The sequence below is a fragment of the Silurus aristotelis genome (genome assembly GCF_946808225.1).
Source record: "Silurus aristotelis genome assembly, chromosome: 11".
NCBI lineage: Eukaryota > Metazoa > Chordata > Actinopteri > Siluriformes > Siluridae > Silurus > Silurus aristotelis.
This window is the reverse complement of record NC_139584.1, coordinates 4,583,457-4,606,712: the sequence shown is the minus strand read 5'-3', so window position 1 is coordinate 4,606,712 and position 23,256 is coordinate 4,583,457. Positions and strand designations below refer to the sequence as shown.

Genomic DNA, 23,256 nt, shown 5'->3' with positions numbered 1-23,256 from the left:
CAAATTTTGTACAAACGAAAGAGAAACAGACGAATAGTTTTTGGAGTTAGTAATGTATAAAATCTCCATCCTGCACAATAAAGGCTAATTAATATTCCACTGTTCTTACAAATTACAACTAATTACAATATATAAAGCATATAATTAAACTATAGCACAGTGAGTGAGTGAGTGAGTGGGTGAGTAAATGAGTGAGTGAGTGAGTGAGTGAGTGAGTGAATGAGTGAGTGGGTGAGTTAGTGAGTGAGTGGGTGAGTGAGTGAGTGAGTGAGTGAGTGAGTGAATGGGTGAATGGGTGAGTGAGTGGGTGAGTGAATGGGTGGGTGAGTAAGTGCATAAATAAATGAGTGAGTGAGTTAGTGAGTGAGTTAGTGAGTGAGTAAATGAGTGAGTGAGTGAGTGAGTGGGTGAGTGAGTGAGTGAGTGAGTGAGTGAGTAAATGAGTGAGTGAGTGAGTGAGTGAGTGAGTGAGTGGGTGAGTGAGTGAGTGAGTGAGTGAGTGAGTAAATGAGTGAGTGAGTGGGTGAGTGAGTGAGTGAGTGAGTGAGTGAGTGAGTAAATGGGTGAGTGAGTGGGTGAGTGAGTGGGTGAGTGAGGGGCTGAGTGAATGGGTAAGTGAGTGGGTAAGTGCATAAATAAATGGGTGAGTAAGTGAGTGAGTGAGTGAGTGAGTGAGTGGGTGAGTGAGTGAGTAAATGAGTGAGTGAGTGAGTGAGTAAATAAGTGAGTGAGTGGGTGAGTAAATGAGTGAGTGAGTTAGTGAGTGAGTAAATACGTGAGTGAGTGAGTAAATGAGTGAGTGAGTGAGTGAGTGAGTGAGTGAGTGAGTGAGTAAATGAGTGAGTGAGTGGGTGAGTAAATGAGTGAGTGAGTTAGTGAGTGAGTAAATAAGTGAGTGAGTGAGTGGATGAGTGAGTGAGTGAGTAAATAAGTGAGTGAGTGAGTGAGTGGGTGAGTGAGTGAGTGAGTGGGTGAGTGAGTGAGTGAGTGAGTAAATGAGTGAGTGAGTGAGTGAGTGGGTGAGTGAGTGAGTAAATGAGTTAGTGAGTGAGTGAGTGAGTGAGTAAATGAGTGAGTGAGTGTGTGAGTGGGTGAGTGAGTGAGTAAATGAGTTAGTGAGTGAGTGAGTGAGTGAGTGAGTGAGTGAGTAAATGAGTGAGTGAGTGTGTGAGTGAGTGAGTGAGTGAGTAAATGAGTTAGTGAGTTAGTGAGTGAGTGAGTGAGTGAGTAAATGAGTGAGTGAGTGTGTGAGTGAGTGAGTAAGTGGGTGAGTGAATGGGTGAGTGAGTGGGTGAGTAAGTGCATAAATAAATAAGTGAATTAGTAAGTAAGGGAGGGAGGGAGGAAGAGAGGGAGGTAAAATTGAGAGTGAGGTTGAACAAGAAGTTTTGAGAATTTAATTTCTGATCTGAGAAACTCTGTAATTAATGATGCAGTATAATGAGGACTGAAGCTGCTTGACTAAACCGACTCAATGTTCTTCTATTCACCCATTTCATAAAAACAACAAAACACCCAGATGCATGTTGGGTAGAAGCAGACCTGCTCTCTCTGTTCTGTTTTTCCTGCTGTCTCTCTGGGGACCAACACCCTTTTGATGTCCGAGTAAAACCCCTCACTGCTAAGGCAGCAGAAACGCCTTTCATGTGCATTTAACATGTCATTAAAGCCAAGCAGGTACACGTGAACAGTTGAGTGTCGTAAAACCTCACAGCAGGTTACAGCAGATACTGAAGGGGTTCTTTAACATCATCACAACAGGAGACATGCTGTAATCACCAGTGCAACAATCTTTACTGAATATGCACAGCATGGGGAAAACAATGTGCCTGCAAAACCCTCCATTATGCAGCATGGTCCAATCCCTGCTCACTCGAACATCTGATCCATAAGAACAACCTCTACAGCCACATCACTGACTACAAATTTGACTTATTTACTCACAATTTCTTTTCCCATTCACAACTCTCACTTTGCTGTCTAATACACTATATGAACGAAAGTATTGGGACACCTGACTTTTCCAGACAAAACTTCCCAGTTACCACAAAGTTGGAGACACGCAATTGTATAGCATGTCTCAGTCTGTGGAAGCATGAAACCTGAACTAGGAGTCCCATACCTGTTCCAGCATGACAAGACCCCTGTGCACAAAGCCAGCTCCATAAACATATGCTTCACATAGGTTGGTGTGGAAGATCTCCTGTTATCGAGCTCTGATCTCAACCCTATTGAACATGATGAACTGCACATCAGAACCTGACTTTACTAACACTCTTGTGGCTGAATGAGCACAAATCTTCCCAAAATCTAGTGCAACATCTTCCCAGAAGAGTGGCGCTTACATAAGACATCAGTGTCAATAAAGGAGCGTATAATAATAATAATAATAATAATAATAATAATAATAATAATAATAATAATAATAATAATAATACAAACATTTGAAAAGCTTAAAATTAAATAGCAAAAACACTTGCCACTCACACACACACACACACACACACACACACGCTCGCGCGCAGGCAGTACACACTGTGCTCATTGTAGCCTGGATGTGAATGGCTGCTCTCACCATATGGCCACGCGGTCTTTTGGGTACTCCAGGCGGTCGATGCAGCCCAGGAAGTGCGGCAGGCTGTGCGCAGAGTTCCGAGCCAACACCGCGATCATCACCCGCGGCTTCAGCACCGCGGATTCCGGATGCACCAGTTCCAGATCCAAAAGCGCATCCACCGACACGCACAGGAGCGCGCACAGCACGCGGAGCCTCAGAGCGCGCGGCTCGGTCAACATGACTGCGGGAGCAGGGGCTTCAGCGGAGCTCTGTGAGGGGACCAGGGGACCGGACAGGGGGGCAAGAACAGAGCCTGTGTGTCTATTTACCTCTCCATGCGCGCTCTCCCTCCTCCCCCTCCTCCTCCTCCTCCTCCTCCTTTTTTCTCCTCCTCCTTTATTTCTACCTCACTTACCCACTCTTACACCTCTTACAAGCAGAACATTTCTGCATTAATCAATCATAAAATATATCAAATATTTAACATGATCGATCGTTTGATTGATAGGAAACGAAACAAAAACAGCTTTTGAAATACTAATAGCCACGCCCTCTTTTAAGCAGTTGTATTCAGACCACGCCCCCTCACAACTGTGAAATAGCCTCCCCCCCCCAAAAAAAAAAAAAAAAAAATTTGATCGATTTATTTCACTAACATAATACAATTATCCAAACAATACAATAATCAATAATGTCATGTATTATAATTGTATTTAAACATTCATTTGGAGCTTTTAATGAGAGATTACAGATTTATTACAGTTTTTTCTCAGTTGTTTTGGAGCGTTTTTCTTAGAATCATCCTTAATATTTGTACACCAGTAAATTCATTTCTCAAAACAATTTGTACAAACAGAACACTATTTTGGATTTCTTGCAAAAGCCTGAACTTTTCTTAAAAAAATACTTAGTTAATCTCTCAAATAAACATTCATTCCCATCAGAATGAAAAGTTTCTTTGTCATTGTTCACAAACAACAAAATGTTTAGTGGTGTTGTCAGTGTGACGCTGCACAGGATTTCTTAATATAAACTATGGTTTGGATCACAGAGACTGAAAATGCACAACATTTTAATTTCTTCTGTGCAGCATCTATGAATTTCAGCAGCACAAATGTAATTTTGTTGCATATTTGAGTTGTATTGAGTGTAAGAGGACAGGATTCACACGTTTACTGTACTGTACAAGTGTTCGTTTGTTTCATCCATTTTCAGAATGTATAATTCTATGTTTGTTCTTTCTGTATTCACTCTCCAATTGAAGGTTCATGAGATTCACCTTTGACCTGTTTTAGAGAACTGGTTGATTATTGGTTGATCCGATTCCTTCATTAGAAAACATACAAGATTCATCTGCACATTTCATCAATTTAACACATTTACAATATAAATGTATAATAGAAATGTTAGATGACAGATCTAACTGCATCATTAATAAACAAGCTTCAGTTAGTTCAGAATGCGGCAGCAAGAGTTCTTACTAGGTCAAGAAAATACGATCATTTAACCCCAATCTTATCGTCCCTACATTGGCTTCCTATTAAGTTTTGAATAGACTACAAACTACTGCTACTCACTTATAAAGCACTAAATGGTTTGGCTCCCATGTATCTATCCAGTCTTTTAACACGCTACAATCCGTCACGCTCCCTGAGATCTCAAAACTCTGGGCTTCTAGTAGTTCCTAGAAGAGCAAAGTCCACTAAAGGCGGTAGAGCATTTTCACATTTAGCTCCTAAACTCTGGAATAGTCTTCCTGACAGTGTTCGGGGTTCAGATACACTCTCCCAGTTTAAGTGTAGATTAAAAACATATCTTTTTAGCAAAGCCTACACATAACACACATCACACACATCACATCACAACCTTGTGCTCCAGAATATATGATCACATGCACATTATCAACTTAATATCATGAACAGCAGCTACGCTAATTCCTCTCCACTGCTTCTTTTTCTCTCCCCATCCCGAGGCATCCTGAGGTTTGGCCAGCTCCAGTCACGTCCCACCTCGTGAAGATTATGGACCTATGGATGATCATGGAGAAGTAGATGCCGAGTGTTTAAAGGCCCTGGCATGGAGAAGCTGATGCTGGATCTATGATGATCACAAATTGTTCTGTATTGTTGAAAGATTTATGACCAAACTCTTGATGTCACCCATATGAGGATGGGTTCCCCTTTGAGTCTGGTTCCTCTCAAGGTTTCTTCCTCATATCATCTAAGGGAGTTTTTCCTTGCCACTGTCGCCACGGCTGCTCATCAGGGACAAACGCACACCATTCACCTTCACTGTTGTTTTCTGTTAAGCTGCTTTGAGACAATGTCTGTTGTGAAAAGCGCTATACAAATAAACTTGACTTGACTTGACTTGACAGATGATGACATCTGGTTTAACCATTTTGCATTTAATGACTTATACAATGAACTGATGTGAAAACAGTATCATATTTTTTGATCAACATGAACATAAACAACTGATAATGTAGGAAACAGCAGACACTTGTACCCAATCTATTAAACGATGTACAAAAGCGTTCGCAATTTGATCAAAGCAACAAGAAATAAGCACAAATGACTACATGATGTGGAGGTTGAACAAGTAGTTTTGAGAATTTCATTTCTGATCTGAGAAACTGCTCCAAAACAACTGAGAAAAAAGAAATAAAAACAGGTGGTTGATTGTGATCTCCAACACAGCAACATTGCAGATAGATAGATAGATAGATAGATAGATAGATAGATAGATAGATAGATAGATAGATAGATAGATAGATAGATAGATAGATAGATAGATAGATAGATAGATAGATCGATCGATCGATCGATCGATCATCACAGATGATGATCCAGATGATGTGGCGACCCCTAATGGTAGCAGCCAAAAGTAGAAGAAGAAAAAGAACAAAAAACAAAAAAACAAACAAACAAACAAATAAATAAATAATAATAATAATAACAACTAATTTTTAGATCATTCGTCATTTCTACTTTCTAATGAAAAAAAGAAATAGTTTTGAAGCTCTGTAAGGTAACATATGAGTAAGCAGCTGCGTTCATTTATTAAATTTGTTTGAAGTGGACGTACATTTCTCTTTATATATATATATATATATATATATATATATATATATATATAAAATATTCTTTTTTATTTATTGTGTCACGCGCTCGTATTTTTCATTCTGTTAAAATGGGGATAAAACTTTTGATGATGTTCTTGTGTCGCGCAGACTCACAGCGCCCTCTCATGGTCAAAGAAGCTCTGCGTTCTACATGAGCATGGTGTGGAGCACGTGCATATTCTGCTCTGACACCCATTTTCAGACACTTGTGAACAATGTGTTATTAGACAGCATAAATAATAAAAAGTACACCACACACATGTTCACAAGCAGAGCCCCACATGACACACATACAAACACACACACACACACACACACACACACACACACACACACACACACACACACACACCGAAGTAACACTGGTAATGTACAAAAAAAAGCACCATGTATCCTGGGGGTTGCTTTGCAGTGGCAGATCAACAGCCTGCTTTAGTGATCAGAAGGTCAAGGGTTCAAGCCCCAACACCACCAAGTGTACCACTGTAATTCTCTCTGCTCCAGGGGCACTGCATCATGGCTGACCCTCTGCCCTGACCCCAGCGTCCTAACAAGCTGTGATAAGCAAAAAGCAGCTGCAGCATATATGAGACCAATAAGTGCTTTTGCTGAATTTTCACAGTGAATCCCACATTTTCTTACTCTGTCTCTTCGATTTCCAATGACAACATTCGCATTTTTACTTCGGTATTATTTTTTTTTGCTGGAAACTGAAAACCATGAATGTTTTATCCAAAAACAATCACATATACATATGCACGTGAATACAGCCGGATTGCGTCAATAAAATCATTCACCTTTAGTCATCATTTAAATCTTCTGTCACAGTAAACATGTTTTTAATCAGAAAACAATTCAATTTTGAATGTCAGCAATCTTCCTTTAAATCTATTTATCATTTATTTCTGAGAGGCACCAAAACTAGGACCCGTGAACCAAAGTTGGCCTGTGTTGACCTTTGATTTGTTTAGATCCCCCCACATGTGGATCCATTCCAAAAACACCAGCACCCCGAGGTCCTTATGTTAATCTCTGTAGATTTTAATCATGTTACTCTGTACACAACACCACCTGCTTTCTCCCAGTACAGTATGTGGAATGTAATACCAGGGGAAATGGGACTATTGCTTTACTGTATGACAATGTATAGGACACATACAGCACCTCCCCTATGCCTGATCCCCCCAGGAACTATTTGTAGCACAGAGGAGAATGTCTGTCTGTCTGTCTGTCTGTCTGTCTGTCTGTCTGTCTGTCTATCACAATGCCATATACTGTATGGGAAGTGAAAAAAGGGAAAAATGCCTCTGTTTTCATTTCTAATTTAACATTTAACCGTTTAAATTTTCTGTTTTATTTTTTAAGACTATGCATGAATTTGCCTTATTTGCTGTATATGCACTTTAAGGTGATGCTTTGTGACACTCAGCGAACATCTAATTATAGGGAGATCGAGGCAGTTTCATTTGATGAGAAGAAATCATCCAGCTGTTCTGGTAGAACACAGTATTTGTCATCATTATGAAACAAATGATGGTGGTGAGGACATTTTTTAACTTTGATGTTCCTTTTTTTTTTTTTGTTTGTTTGTTTTTTTAGATTTGAGTCACACCTCAATTCAAATTTATTTTCATGATCGGATTATTTGCCCAAACCCAGGCTGAAATGTTTTGCACTGTTCATAATTTAAAAAGAAAAAAAGAAAAAAAGTATAAAATTGTGTTTTATGATGGAAAAATGCCTTTGAGTCATGACAGGAAGGAACTCATTTTCCAAGTCTGAGTCTGAGTCTGGGTCTGGTACTGTCCAAACCATGCTCTCATATCTTCAAACATGTACACACACACACACACACACACACACACACACACACACACACACACACACACACACACACACACTCACTCACATACACACACTCACGTGTTTAAAACGAATGATTTTGTGCGGATGATATCCTCAGCTTCTTGGCTGACACGAGAAGAACGTTGTTGTGGTCTTCAGCTTTGATGTGTCTCCACCTTATATACCTCAAGGTCTGATGTGTTGTGCATGCCTGAGATGCTTTTCTGCTGGCCCCAGTTATAGAGAGTGATTATTTGAGGTAGTATATCCTTCATGTCAGCTCAGACCAGCCTGCTCATTTCACATCTGGTCTCAGGAAGCCTGCAGACCCTCCACTCACTAGATTTTCTTTGTTTTTCACACCATTTTATAAAAACAGAGTGTGAAAATCTCAGAAGTTCAGCATTTTCTTAAAAACACAAACCTGAGCACTGGGTTTTAACATCCAAAACACAATTAAAGTCATGAGGCTCAGTGGTTAAGGTGCTGAGCTACTGATTGAAAGGTTGGGGATTCAAGTCCTGTTATTGCCAAACATCCCCTCATGGGCCCTTGAGTAAGGCCCTTAACCCTCTGTATTATATTGACCCTGTGCCCTGACCCACTGTGCTTTAATGAATAAAGAATATTCACTTTTTCTTATTTCTGATGAACACCAGCTGAAGCTTTTGACCTGCATCTGGATTTTTTTGCATTTCATTGCTTTCACATTGGATGATTGGATAACAAGCGCCCTGATTATTTAAACAGCAGAAAATGAAATAAATCATCACCTTGTGACGCAGCGGGGAAAAAAAAAAGCACAGGAGATTGCCGTGCCTCTCCTGTTGTCCTCCGTTGCTTTCTTCATATTTAGTCGTGAAATGTTATGTTTGTTCTCAGAGGAACTGTGTTGTAATGCTTCGGACAGTTTAATGGCAGTTCTGCTCGAAACCACTAAACCACTTCTGCTTTTCTCTCGCGCACACACACTCAATATTTATCTTCTGACCATCTGCAATACCCACATCACGACACCCCAGAGAACAATACGCCATTGATTTGTACTTTACTCCTTTTATAATACAAAGTATTCAAGTACAAGACACTCTCTGTTATGTGTTATGTGGATATGAAGGGGAACATTTTGACATTTATTTGCTGCTTTTTTTTAAATACACTATCCTTAGTGCAGATATGTTTTTTAACCATTATCCTGTAATGGACACTGATTACTGATAATAAAGTAAAGAAAAAAAAAAAATTGACTATTTCAGTGTTCACTTTATGGATTAAGTATTGGGACACCAGATTGTTCCAGCTATGCATGGTTCCTCTTCGAACTGTCTTTAGGATGACTTTCCACGATGACTGCATCCCAAGCCTTCTCGCCTCATCTACATCAGTACCCGACTTCACTAACTGGTTGTATGAGCACAAATCTCTACAGGCAAAATCTAGTGGAACATCTTCCCAGAAAAGTGGGAAAGGTTCTGTACATATCCACCTTTCGCACCACGACACTTTAAACTCTGGATTTGCACAGCACAGTGCACTTTATATTTTATACCACACCATACCACACACGGACACTTTACACCACATAATACCGCACACGGACGCTTTACACCACACCATACCATACCGCACACGGACACTTTACACCACACCATACCATACCGCACACGAACACGAACACTTTACACCACACCATACCATACCGCACACGGACACTTTACACCACACCATACCATACCGCACACGAACACTTTACACCACACCATACCATACCATACCGCACACGGACACTTTACACCACACCATACCATACCATACCGCACACGAACACTTTACACCACACCATACCATACCGCACCGCACACGAACACTTTACACCACACCATACCATACCGCACACGAACACTTTACACCACACCATACCGCACACGAACATGAACACTTTACACCACACCACACCATACCGCACACGAACACTTTACACCACACCATACCATACCGCACACGAACACGAACACTTTACACCACACCATACCATACCGCACACGGACACTTTACACCACACCATACCATACCGCACACGAACAATTTACACCACACCATACCATACCATACCGCACACGGACACTTTACACCACACCATACCATACCGCACACGGACACTTTAAACTCTGGATTTGCACAGCACAGTGCACTTTATATTTTATACCACACCATACCACACACGGACACTTTACACCACATAATACCACACACGGACGCTTTACACCACACCATACCATACCGCACACGGACACTTTACACCACACCATACCATACCGCACACGAACACGAACACTTTACACCACACCATACCATACCGCACACGGACACTTTACACCACACCATACCATACCGCACACGGACACTTTACACCACACCATACCATACCATACCGCACACGGACACTTTACACCACACCATACCATACCATACCGCACACGAACACTTTACACCACACCATACCATACCGCACACGGACACTTTACACCACACCATACCATACCGCACACGGACACTTTACACCACACCATACCATACCGCACCGCACACGAACACTTTACACCACACCATACCATACCGCACACGAACACTTTACACCACACCACATCATACCGCACACGAACATGAACACTTTACACCACACCACACCATACCGCACACGAACACGAACACTTTACACCACACCATACCATACCGCACACGAACACGAACACTTTACACCACACCATACCATACCGCACACGGACACTTTACACCACACCATACCATACCGCACACGGACACTTTACACCACACCATACCATACCGCACACGGACACTTTACACCACACCATACCATACCGCACACGGACACTTTACATCACACCATACCGCACACGGACACTTTACATCACACCATACCGCACACGGACACTTTACACCACACCATACCGCACACGGACACTTTACACCACACCATACCATACTGCACACGGACACTTTACACCACACTATACCGCACACGGACACTTTACACCACACTATACCATACCGCACACGGACACTTTACACCACACCATACCGCACACGGACACTTAATTGACAATCTAAACCACCTTAAATTGTTTATTGTTGTTTTCTGTTTCACTGTTTACTGCCATAAGCATTTTTTGTATATACATCTTTTTGTCCCATATATATATATATATATATATATATATATATATATATATATATATATATATATATATATATATATATATATATATATATATATATATACAGTGGGGCAAAAAAGTATTTAGTCAGCCACCAATTGTGCAAGTTCTCCCACTTAAAAAGATGAGAGAGGCCTGTAATTTTTATCATAGCTACACTTCAACTATGAGAGACAAAATGAGAAATAAAAATCCAGAAAATCACATTGTCTGATTTTTTAAGAATTTATTTGCAAATTTTGGTGGAAAATAAGTATTTGGCCGAAAACAAAAGTTCATCTCAATACAGACAGAGATCAAATGTTTTCTGTAAGTCTCCACAAGGTTTTTACACACTGTTGCTGGTAGTTTGGCCCATTCCTCCATGCAGATCTCCTCTAGAGCAGTGGTATTTTGGGGCTGTCGCTGGGCAACATGGATTTTCAACTCCCTCCAAAGATTTTCTATGGGGTTGAGATCTGGAGACTGGCTAGGCCACTCCAGGACCTTGAAATGTTTCCTTACAAAGCCACTCCTTCGTTGCCCGGGCGGTGTGTTTGGGATCATGGTCACGCTGAAAGACCCAGCCACGTTTCATCTTCAATGCCCTTGCTGATGGAAGGAGGTTTTACTCAAAATCTCACGATACATGGCCCCATTCATTCTTTCCTTTACACGGATCAGTCGTCCTGGTCCCTTTGCAGAAAAACATGATGTTTCCACCCCCATGCTTCAAAGTAGGTATGGTGTTCTTTGGATGCAACTCAGCATTCTTTCTCCTCCAAACACGACAAGTTGAGTTTTTACCAAAAAGTTCTATTTTGGTTTCATCTGACCATGTGTCATTCTCCCAATCCTCTTCTGGCTCCCACAGTTGATTTCTTCACACCAAGCTGCTTACCTATTGCAGATTCAGTCTTCCCAGCCTGGTGCAGGTCTACAATTTTGTTTCTGGTGTCCGTTGACAGCTCTTTGGTCTTGGCCATAGTGGCGTTTGGAGTCTGACTGTTTGAGGTTGTGGACAGGTGTATTTTTATACTGATAACGAGTTCAAACAGGTGCCATTAATACAGGTAACACGTGGAGGACAGAGGAGCCTCTTAAACAAGAAGTTACAGGTCTGTGAGAGCCAGAAATCTTGCTTTTTTTTAGGTGACCAAATACTTATTTTCCACCATAATTTGCAAATAAATTCTTTAAAAATCAGACAATGTGATTTTCTGGAATTTTTTTTTGTCATTTTGTCTCTCATAGTTGAAGTGTAGCTATGATGAAAATTACAGGCCTCTCTCATCTTTTTAAGTGGAAGAACTTGCACAATCTGTGGCTGACTAAATAGTTTTTTGCCGCACTCTATATATATCTTTATATATTCATTTATTTCATCATTTCATCTTCTCCCGCTTATCCGTAATTCGGGTCGCTGGGGCAGCAGTCTAAGCCGATGCCCCAGACACTTCTCCGTGTCCAGGGATCGGGCTGTCAAGGCCCCCGCCTTTGACTGCTGCCCAATCCTCTCAGCACCGGTCCCTTACAGTCCCTCCTGCAGGTGGTGAGCCCACAGGAAGGCGGCCCCACGTCGCTCCGACATCACGGTCCTTGATTTATTTTTCTCGTAAGGGTTCCCTGGAGCATAGAGGGTTAAGGGCATTGCTCAAGGGCCCAAGAGTGGCAGCTTGGCGATACCGGGGCTTGAACCCTTGACCTTCCGATCGGTAACCCAGCGCCTTAACCGCTGGAGCCACCACTCCCCCCCTATATATATTCTTCTATTTTATTTTATATAGTTTTTATACTTTATTTATCAGTCTTCTTTTCTTTGTATTTTTTTCTCCCCATCCTATTCCCTCATGCCGGACCGTCGTAAAAAGCATTTCACTGCATGTCTGTATGTATGTGTATGTGACAAATAAAATTTGATTAGATTTGATTTTGAAGTGGAGGTTATTATAACAGAAAATGGAGAAGAAATATAGAATGGGATGCTGACCAAAGCACATATCATTACCGTTAGTCGTCTGTAAACGTATTTTAGCCCACAGGCATTGGTCGAAGAGCCGGACACCAATGCAGGTTGTGTATTTCGCATGCTGAGATGCTTTTTTTTGCTTACCACAGTTATAAAGTGTGATTATTTAAATAGGTTATATTTCCTTCCTGTCAGCTTAGACCTGTCTGGCTGTTCTTTCCTAGTCTGTCTCTATAATCAACAAAGTGTTTCAGCATGCAGACTCTTCACTCACAAGATGTTTTCCGCGCTATTCCGTGATTGTGTTGCGAAAAAATTCAAGAAGATCAGAAGTTTCCAACCAACTCCAACCAGCCCACCTGGCACTAACATCCATGCCACACTTCAAGGGTCCAAGAGATCAGACCTTCCCTCCATTCTGATGTTTGATGTGAAAATCCGCATGATCGTATGTGTTGCTATGCTGATACATGATTAGTAGAGAACTGCATATCGATTCCAGTGGATGGGTGTTCCTAATAAAGTGGACAGTGAACGTATAGTACACTTTACAATGAGGATACGACGAAAGGGAGGAAGTGAATGAGGAAAGTGAAGAGAATGGAAGAGAGAAATAGAAGATGAACAAGAATGTGGGACAGAGTTGCTGGTTTCAGAATAATAGTGCTATGACCTCATTGCTGGCATTCTACACACACACACACACACACACACACACACACACACACACACACACACACACACACACACAAGCACACACACACACACACACACACACAGAGCTACGGTGAAACACAATAACCACTGTATTAGCCCCCAGAGAATAAAGGCCACCGGTTAAACCACACTCACTTGCTCTGTGTGTGTGTGTGTGTGTGTGTGTGTGTGTGTGTGTGTGTGTGTGTGTGTGTGTGTGTGTGTGTGTGTGTGTGTGTGTGTGTGTGTGCTGAGGGGTCAGAACAGGCCAAACTCTAATGAGGCAGCTTTCACATAGAGGGGATTTAATGACTCTTACCTCATGCTGAAAAGAACACAACCTTCATTATATTCCGGTCTCATCCCAGCAGTCATCTTAATATCTTCATCTCCCTCTTTCTCTTTCCTGAGAGCTTCACAAGTATACAATATGAACAAAAGTATCAGGACACGTGATTGTTCCAGCCATATTTGATTCCTCCCCAAACTTTCACCACAAACTTGTAGGCACACAATTGTATAGGACGTCTTTGGATGTGCTAGAATGAAATGTCCCCTTTATTTGAACCAGCAGAACCAAACGTATTCCAGCATGACAGTGACCCTGTGTACAAAGCCAGCTCCATGAAGATATGCTTTACATGGGTATGGGGTGGAAGATCTCCTGCAATAGATCTCAAACTCTTTTAAACCCACTGAGAACACTGCAACCCAGGCTTCCTTACCTCGCCTACATTAGTACCTGTCTTTACTAATACCCTTGTGGCTGAATGAATCTCTACAAATCTCCACAAAATCTGGCGTGGCATCTTCCAAGAAGAGTGGAGCTTATAAACAAGAAATGGCTACTCAATGTGGAATGGTGTGTTTAAAAAGAACACACCAATACTTATAATCAGGTGTCTACAAAACTTTGTCCATACAGTATATTTATCAATACATCGAAATTTATATCTGAAGAGTATTTTGTAAATTCTTTTAATTATGAGTGTATTTTTATTTTATTTCTCCTGAACAGTCCCTGCAGAAACGCTGTTTAACCAGCAGAGGGCGCAGAGAGGTCAAGAACACACATCAGTGCTCCTCCCTACATGACCTAAGACAAATGATCCAAACAATTGAAAGATGAAAGACACAAAGACAGAGATAGACAAAAAAAAAAAAAAAAACAATAGATGATAAGTGATACTGAGAAAAATATATAGAGAAGAAGAAGGAAGTGGATGGAAGTGAGAGATAGATACAGATATACAGACAGAAAGATAGATACAGCTTAAGACAGACAATCTTGGAATAGAGACCAAGAGAAAAAAAGAAATGTCTGAGAAGAAAAAAAAAGAAGATAAGAAGAAGTGATACAAAAAGACACCCCAAAACAAAACAAAAAAAATGGAAAGGTGGAGAAAAATAGAGAACGATTGATTTGAAGTACAGTACCAGTGCAACTAAGTGCAAACCAAATGGAATGACATGTCATTGGAAAATGCTGTGGTAGCCATACTGGTTAAGTATGTCCTCATTCACCAACAGTGTCACCAGCAAACCTTCACACCATAACACTCCTCCTCCATGCTTCACAGGAGGAACCACACATTTAGGAACTAAATCCGGACTTCAATCCAAAGGTCAGTGTTCCATTGATCTAATGTCCATTCCTTGTGTTTCTTGGCCCAAGAAAGTCTCTTCTGCTTGTTTTTCTTCTGAAGTAATGGTTTCTTTTTCCACAATCTGACCGTGTAGACCTGACTCACGCAGTCTCCTCTGTCAAATGGAATCCGAGAAAAATGTATGTAAATCGAAGGTTTAGGAGGCTGTGAATTCTAATAAGCGTCTAATATCTTCTGCAACAGAGGTAGCTCTTGGTCTTTTTTTTCTGGGATGATCGTCGTGAGAGCCTGTTTCATTGTAGCGTTTCATGGTTTTGAAGACTGCATTCGGGCACACATTTAGTTTATAGTTTGGATGTGTTCAGTGTTTTTGTAGAATGTAATAAAGAAAAAAAGAAAAAAAAAGGAAAAACTCTGAAAGAGACAACGTGTCCAAACTTTGATTGATACTGTATAAATAAATATATTGAAACAGAGAGACAGAATAAAAACAGAAACATAAATGAGGGGAAAAGAATGAAGAGAGGGACAAACAAAGAAATGGAGACAAATGTGAAGAGACAGAGACCAAATAAGACAGGGAGAAAGACGAGAAAGAGAGAGCATGAGAGAGAGAGAGAGAGAGAGAGAGAGAGAGAGAGAGAGAGAGAGAGAGAGAGAGAGAGAGAGAGTGAGTGATAGAAAGAGAGTATAGAATAAATCACCAAAAAAAGAGGTTGCTCTTTTTTCCGATTTAATAAAAAATTATTGGAAAATAACATCATCCCCCAAAAAAGGAGCAGTTTCATGAGTAAAGAGAACAGAAGCAGGAGTTGCACTGTCACCTCACAAACCTCTTACGTGTGTGTGTGTGTGTGTGTGTGTGTGTGTGGTTTTTTTTGACAAAATTTCACATTGTATGTAAATGTTGTTTACATGTACTCAGGAAAAGAACAACGATCCACATTTCCCAGATCTGTTTGATTAAAAACAGCTGACGAGGCAGAAAATTCACCAAACCTGGTAAACAACAAGTCTGCTACAGAACAGTCTGGAAAACACCACCGAAATTCACCTGGAGTAATTTTTGGTGAAAATAAAAGTAACCCGCCCAATAATCCAAGCCCCACCCCCAAAAGATATTTTGTTGAACCTGATTGGCAGAGAAAGAGGAAAGGAGTGGGGGCTTTTCTTTAAATCACTTATAGTCCTATTTCTATTTCCAATCTTTCACACTTGTATTATACAATAATTGACAAAAGTATTTGGACACCTGACTTTTCTTCCCCAAACTGTTAGCATAAATTTGGAGGCACACAATTGTATACGATGTCTTCGAACATAAAAATTTCCCTCCCCTTGAACTAGTAGTCCCAAATCTGACTTTACTAATGCCCTTGTGTCTCAATGAGCACAAATCTCCCACATCAAACTCTAGTGGAATGGGATGTGCAAAAAGCACAATCTTATTGACAGGTGTCCACAAACTTGTTCACATAGTGTATTTTATCAACAGGGTGTGAAACGAATGAAAAGAAGACTTTTTTACCTCAGGTGATGAGGATTATACAAAACAGAAACGTCTTTGAGTAAAAAATCATTCAAATCATCATTAAAATCAATAAACTGCTGTAACCGTGTGAAAAAAAGTTTGTATTATATTGTAATGTGTGTTCAGCTCGTTCTATCCGTCTCTTAATGTCTAATAGGTGTCAGTTTGTACACTGTTTTGCTTTACTTTCCATCCCTGAGGATCTTGTGAAGCATATCTATGAGGTCATTGATGTTTTGCAACCAATTACGTCTTGTATAGTTCGTTTCTTCTCTCGGCTACGTTATAGCAGCTCCAAAGATTTACTCTGCGACTCTTCTTCAAACATAAACTATGACAAAGGTCTGATTAAGCTCTGACCCTGGAGACTCCTTCCATCCATCCATCCATCCATCCATGTTAAGTAAAAGCGTCCCTTCACGAACCTTCACCATATCAACAAGTACACGTCTTACACGCTGTTTATTATTAGCCTTAGATTATGTAAGTTGTCTGTTGGACGAGTCCCCATGAATGAGCTGTTACTATAGAAACAATAACGTGCTACTGTCACTGTTTAGTAAAATCATTTAACACTTTTTGACCAATCAGGTTTGAGAACTGAAGAACAGGATGTGTTCCATATTTCAGTGTGTGTGTGTGTGTGTGTGTGTGTGTGTTGTGTATGGGGTAAGTGCGGCCCAGTGCGACCCCATTACATTTTTCGTCTGAAGGGAAAATGCTACGATATGAAAAAAACAACAATAATAGCAAACAAAAATACAATGATGAAATCAAAACTCCACAAATGAAAAAAAAAAGATGTCCTTCAAATGGCAGGAGTTTGAAGCTTTCCACTCCCTCATATCTCTCTTAGTAAAATATCCTTTGTGTATTTCTTTACAGATCGAGCGCACGCACACGCAAACTGTTCTGCGTTACATCCTTTCATCCCGTGTTTTCATCCCAAGGGCAGAAAAACATCCTGTTTTCCTTTTTCATCCTTTCTTCTCTTTGTCTTTCACAGTTGAGGAGGAAGTTGTGCATCCAGGACCAACCAAACATGGTGAGGCAGGAGGAGAGGGGGGGCAGGGTTCAATCCTCCCTCGACAGGTCGTCTGAATGGATGTCAATCAAGACGTCTGAGTCGTTATTCCACCGGAGACGAAGGGAGGAGAAGGGACAAGAGGGTGGAGTTCTAGTTCTTAAGGGGAACTCCCAGACTTCTTTGCTTTTACTTTCTCTCTCTCTCTCATTCTCACTCACGTGCACGCACACACACACACACACACACACACACACACACACACACACACACCTCAAATCTGAACAGTTAGAGAAAAAACACTTATTTGAATTCACTCCATAGAAGGGAATGTTCTCTCTGTTTTTCTTTCATTCTCTCTCGTTCGCTCTTCATCCCAACAGTAGTCTCGTCCCTACAGAGAGAGAGAGAGAGAGAGAGAGAGAGAGAGAGAGAGAGAGAGAGAGAGAGAGAGAGAGAGAGAGAGAGAGAGAAGAGAGAGAGAGAGGCAGATTGAATGAGAGACAAAGAGACAGAAAGAGGAAGATTGAATGAGAGACAGAAAGAGAGAGAGAGAGAGAGAGAGAGAGAGGCAGATTAAATGAGAGACAGAAAGAGAGAGAGTGAGAGAGAGAGAGAGAGAGAGAGATTGAATGAGAGACCGAGAGAGAAAAAGAAAGAGATAGAGACAGATTAAATCAGAGACAGAGAAAGAGATAGAGACAGATCGAATGAGAGACGGATAGATGGCGAATGGGATAAATTGAGATTGAGACAGAGAGAAACGTGATGGAGAGACAAATTGAGAGAGACAGATTGAACAAAAGACAGAAAGAGAGAGAAAATGTGATAGATTGAGAGTGATAGAAAGAGAAAAAGAGATAGAGAGCGCTGTTAGTATTAGAAAACCAGTTCTTATCAAGTAAAAAAACGTACTCGTGTCCATCGAGTCTGAAAAATAAATCAGATTAAAAAGTTTTTGTTTTGAACTGAAATCTCTCGCGGCTCATATTTCGTAGTTACATTATCAAGAACGGCATTTTATGACAGCATTATCCCATACTCAGGATCCCACCCACCTGTGCACAGCTGTCTTTCCCTCTTTCATTTTCATAAAAATCACTGAACTTTTTACAAACATCTCAGTGCACACAAAGTGTGGAAAAAAAAAAAAGAGAAAAATGCTTACATGAGCAAACCAGCCTTGTGCCAGTGTGTCATTAATTATTATATGAAACACCTCAGGAATAACTGGAGTTAAGAGAAGTATCAAGTGGTGAAGAAAAACTACTGTTATTATTATTTTTGTACACAAATTCTTGTGGATTTGAGATTCAGGAGCAGTCAATCCACTGGCTAATCGTGGCCTTCTGTGAACTCGTGTATGTGGAAGAGGGCAAACAACGTTATCTGACTTGATATCTTGTTTTTTTTATGCTCAGACATCAGAATTGTCTGAACAGACATTTTTATTGTAGACACAAAAACAAAATTTTGCCTCATGGGAACCTTTATATTGTTTTGTTTTTTTAATAAAATACAGTTCATGTCAATAAATTTGGAAACACCTGGACTTGGTTCTATGCATGCTCTGCAATACTTGAATGCACATGTAAGTATTACAGTTTTTCTCAGTTGCTTTGGAGCATTTCTCAAATCACCCTTAATATTTGTACACCAGGAAGTGCATTTCTCAAAACAATGTGTACAAACAGCACAACACATTGGATTTCTTGCAAAAGCCTGAACTTTTCACAAAGGAATCCTCAGTTCGTCTATCAAAAGTAAGTATTTGTTTCAATAAACATCTCATTCTTATCAGAATAACAAGTTCTTTTGTCATTGTTCACAAAAAACGAATGGTTAAGTCGTGTCAGGATTTCTTGATATAAACTACAGTTTGGATTATAATGATGCTGAATTTCTCCTGTGCAGGATCTATGAATTTCAGCAGCACTAATGTATTAATTCGGTTGCATATTTGATTTACTTCCCGTGGGCTCACCACCTGCAGGAGGGACCGTAAGGGACCGGTGCTGAGAGGATTGGGCAGCAGTCGAAGGCGGGGGCCTTGACAGCCCGATCCCTGGACACGGAGAAGTGTCTGGGGAATCTGCTTAGACTGCTGCCCCCGCGACCCGAATTACGGATAAGCGGGAGAAGATGAAATGAATGAAATATTTGATTTATATTGAGTGTAAGAGACCGAACAGGATTCACACTTTTACTGTACTGTACAAGTGTGCGTTTGTTTCTTAGGTCTTCATCCATTTTCAGAATGTATAATTCTTAGTTTTGTTCTGTCTGTATTCACTCTCCAATTGAAGGTTCACGAGATTCACCTTTGACCTGTTTTAGAGAACTGGTTGCTTATTGGTTGATCCGATGCAGTTCGATCGCCTTCATTAGTGCCATTCAAGATTCATCTGCACATTTCATCAATTCAACACATTTACAGTAAAAAAAAGTTGAATAGAAATTTAAGATGGCAGATTCCGACAACTGGTTTAACCATTTTGCATTCAATAAATCATACAATGAACTGATGCTGAGATGTTTTGGGGGTTAAAACAGTATAATATTTTTTGATCAACATGAACATAAACAACCGATAATGTAGGAAACACCAGACACTTGTACCCAATCTATTAAATGATGTACAAAAGCGTTCGCAATTTGATCAAAGCAACAAGAAATGTTGAATGAAAAACAGTTTTACACCATCTTAACATCTGGACAGTTTATTTCTCTAAACATTCAGTTTAAACTTGAAACTTGAAAACTTTGCCATGCCTTTTGTAAAACTTGCCAAAGGTGTTCTTCAGTAGTTGATTTCTTTCTTGTCGATGTATGGAATGGTTGCCATGTTGGTTCCTTTCACATACCGGAATAAATCTACAAACTTCCCTGCTCCAAAACAACCCAAAACCATTAAGCTTCCACCAACATGTTTGACTGTGGGGGTGAGGCAGTCTGCTCAGATCTTCTCTTTTGTTCCCCATCTTACACAAGTTCTTCTGTTAAAGCCAGAAATGTCAAATTTGGACAGAACCTTCTTTCAATCTTTTAATTTCCAGTTCTTGTGTGTTTTTGCCTTTTACCTGGTTTGTTGCATAGAAACTAAAGGAACATGCACGTGTCTGAAAAGACCATAAAACACTCAGTGTGTTTACGAAATTCTGAAGTGAGCAACACAGTTATAAACGCTAATCTTTGTAATATTGAAAATATCTCCGCTCAAAAACACATCTAGATCTACCATTTCATCGAAACAGAAAAACACGAAAACCGTACGAGTGGGTCAGATCACACAGATTGTGTCGGAATGGACACAAAGATAAAGGAATAAATTCACATGGTTAAAAAGGAAAAAAGAAGAAGAAAAAAAACCACAGATGAAAAGTCAGATCATTTCTGACAGATCACACGGTCATCATTTTCCATGGGAACCAACATGACACGTAGTTCTCTGGAAGGATGAATTGACAGTGTGCCGGCCCTTTAAATCTCCAAAAAAATCTCAAGCCCCTCCCCTTCTCTCCTTCCATCCTTCTGCATTTACATCAGCGGTACTGCCATCCCTCTATCCCTTCATTCCGCCCTCACCTTCTCAATCTTCTCGTCCAGCATTCTGAAGAACTCCTGTTGACTCTCTGACGTATGAATACTGAGACAGAGAGAGAGAGAGCGAGAGTGAGAGAGAGAGAGAAAGCGAGAGAGGGGAAGAGACATCACACAAGAATTTTCCATTACAACAAGCACAGAATAACGACACCTTTTCTTTCCATCCATCTTGCAGAAATTTCTCTCTCTCTCGTACATAGATGCACAGACATACACGATATGGACACAACAACATTTCATTCCACATTTAATCCCAATTTCCTGTTGTAATAACCTCGTTTTTGTTTAAGCGTTTTTACAAAGAGTGGGCAAATATTGCTGAAGCTGATTGACTCACACCCCCAAAAAATCTAAAAGGGCCTCAACAAAGCATTATTTTAGGGTTTGCACACTTGTGCAACCACATTATTTCAGTTTCCACTTTTACTTCTCCATAAAAGGTTTCAGTTTTGTTAAATTGAGTTGTACGAGTTATAGGTCACATTTATAGGTTATAGGTCACAAAAAGTTCTGAAATTGTTTATTTTGGTGTCATTTTTTTTTTTTTTGCAATTTTGACAGGGGTGTGTAGACTTTTTATATCCACTGTTTGTACATAGAGTTTGCTTTGTGCACAGGAACATTGTCACGCTGGAGCAGGTTTGGGTCTCCGAGATGCTGCAGCCTCCAAAGGCATTATACACAAGTGTGTTTCCAACGTAACAGTTTGGAGAAGAACCGCCTGTGGGTGAAAAAAGTCGGGTGTCCCAATACTTTTGCATAAAGTGTGGCTAAATTAAATTAATCTAAAATATTTTTCAAATAATAATTATAGTGATTATGACTAAATAAATCCCTATAAAAAAGGAAAAAAAAAAAACAAACAATAAATTCCCCACGTTCACAATCTGATCTGTTTTGAGTCTCAATTAAAATTTTATAATTTTTTAAAACACTTTCCAAAAGCCGACGTAATTAAAAAAAAACAAAAATACAGAAGTATTTCAAAGTAACTTCATTTGCATAAGAGAAGAGAAAAGAATCTTTATAGGACACAGGGGCCATTACTTAAAATAGTGTGCCGGTTGCGTCATTTTACCGCTTTAGGAAAAGCAACGCATGCAGGCGCCTAAAACCGAATCTGAGATGAAAACTGTTGGTTGTTTATTGCAGAGTAGCAGCTCACACACCTGTATGAATTTCAATTTCTCACTTTGGGTTTATTTTTATCGCATGCCTTTTGCAGAAGCGTGTATGGAACGCGCTCCTGTAAAGGATCTGACTCGCCACTTGGGTATCGCATTTGTGTTGAAGTTTCCATGAAAGGAACTGTTTTAGTTCCTGAACCATACATCCAGAACCACTTTTAATGTATTAAGATCAGTGCAGTCTGAAGTATGTGAAGGAATGTGTGTATGTGGTTTTTTGTTGTTGTTGCTTACAAACTCATAAAACATGGCACACTTCAGAAAAGGTCAAACACTTGAATCTGGGTGTGGCACAGAGGCTCAACAGCTCCATATTAGAATTTTTGACCTTTTATTTATCCAGTTTCACCACAGTTGGGGAAAGTGGTAGCTCAATGGTTAAGGCTCTGGGTTACTGAGCAGAAGGTGTGTGTGTGTGGGGGGGCAAGGCCCTTAACTTAAGGGGTGCTGTATCACGGCTAATCCTGCACCCCGGCCCCAATAATAAGTTGGGATATGCAAAGAAATGATTTTACTGTGCTGTTTTGTATATGTGACTAATAAATGCATCTATTCGGTAGAAATGAGCATTTTTAAAATTGGACTCCAACAGGAAGTTAACCATTATGTAACCATTTTTTTTTTTACCATTTCGTGTTTGGATAATAAAAGTTTGCACTCTTGGAAAACCAAACCTTTTCCAGGAAGGCAGTGCCCCTGTGCACAAAGCCAGCTTATTAAAAATAACAAACTCTTCCATCAGCACTGGTTTTATTCCTGAATTCTTTAAACTGCCAGTTATCAAGCCTCTAATTAAGAAACCTGACCTTGACCCTTGTCAGCTGTAACTATAGTCCAATATCAAACCTCCCCTTTATTTCCAAAATTTTAGAAATGTATCAGTCAGGATTTAGGCCTC

The 23,256-nt window shown here is 40.2% G+C and overlaps 2 protein-coding genes across 3 annotated transcripts in view; both read right to left on the bottom strand.

Moving 5' to 3' along the window:
* Window positions 1-3,069, bottom strand: part of colgalt2b (collagen beta(1-O)galactosyltransferase 2b) — a 34,851-nt gene extending 31,782 nt beyond the window's left edge. Inside the window, exon 1 of the mRNA XM_083554940.1 lies at window positions 2,576-3,069. Coding sequence (XP_083411066.1) covers window positions 2,576-2,796 — 221 coding nt within the window. The 5' untranslated portion in view covers window positions 2,797-3,069. The remainder of the gene's footprint in view (window positions 1-2,575) is intronic.
* Window positions 3,070-15,729: 12,660 nt separating this feature from the next.
* Window positions 15,730-23,256, bottom strand: part of LOC310733674 (uncharacterized protein C1orf21 homolog) — a 42,510-nt gene continuing 34,983 nt past the window's right edge. For both annotated transcript variants that reach the window (XM_083555104.1, XM_083555105.1), the window contains 2 exons: window positions 21,154-21,214; window positions 15,730-17,962 (listed from right to left, as the gene is read on the bottom strand). In XM_083555104.1, the coding sequence (XP_083411230.1) occupies window positions 17,882-17,962; window positions 21,154-21,214 (142 nt within the window). In that variant the 3' untranslated portion in view covers window positions 15,730-17,881. The remainder of the gene's footprint in view (window positions 17,963-21,153; window positions 21,215-23,256) is intronic.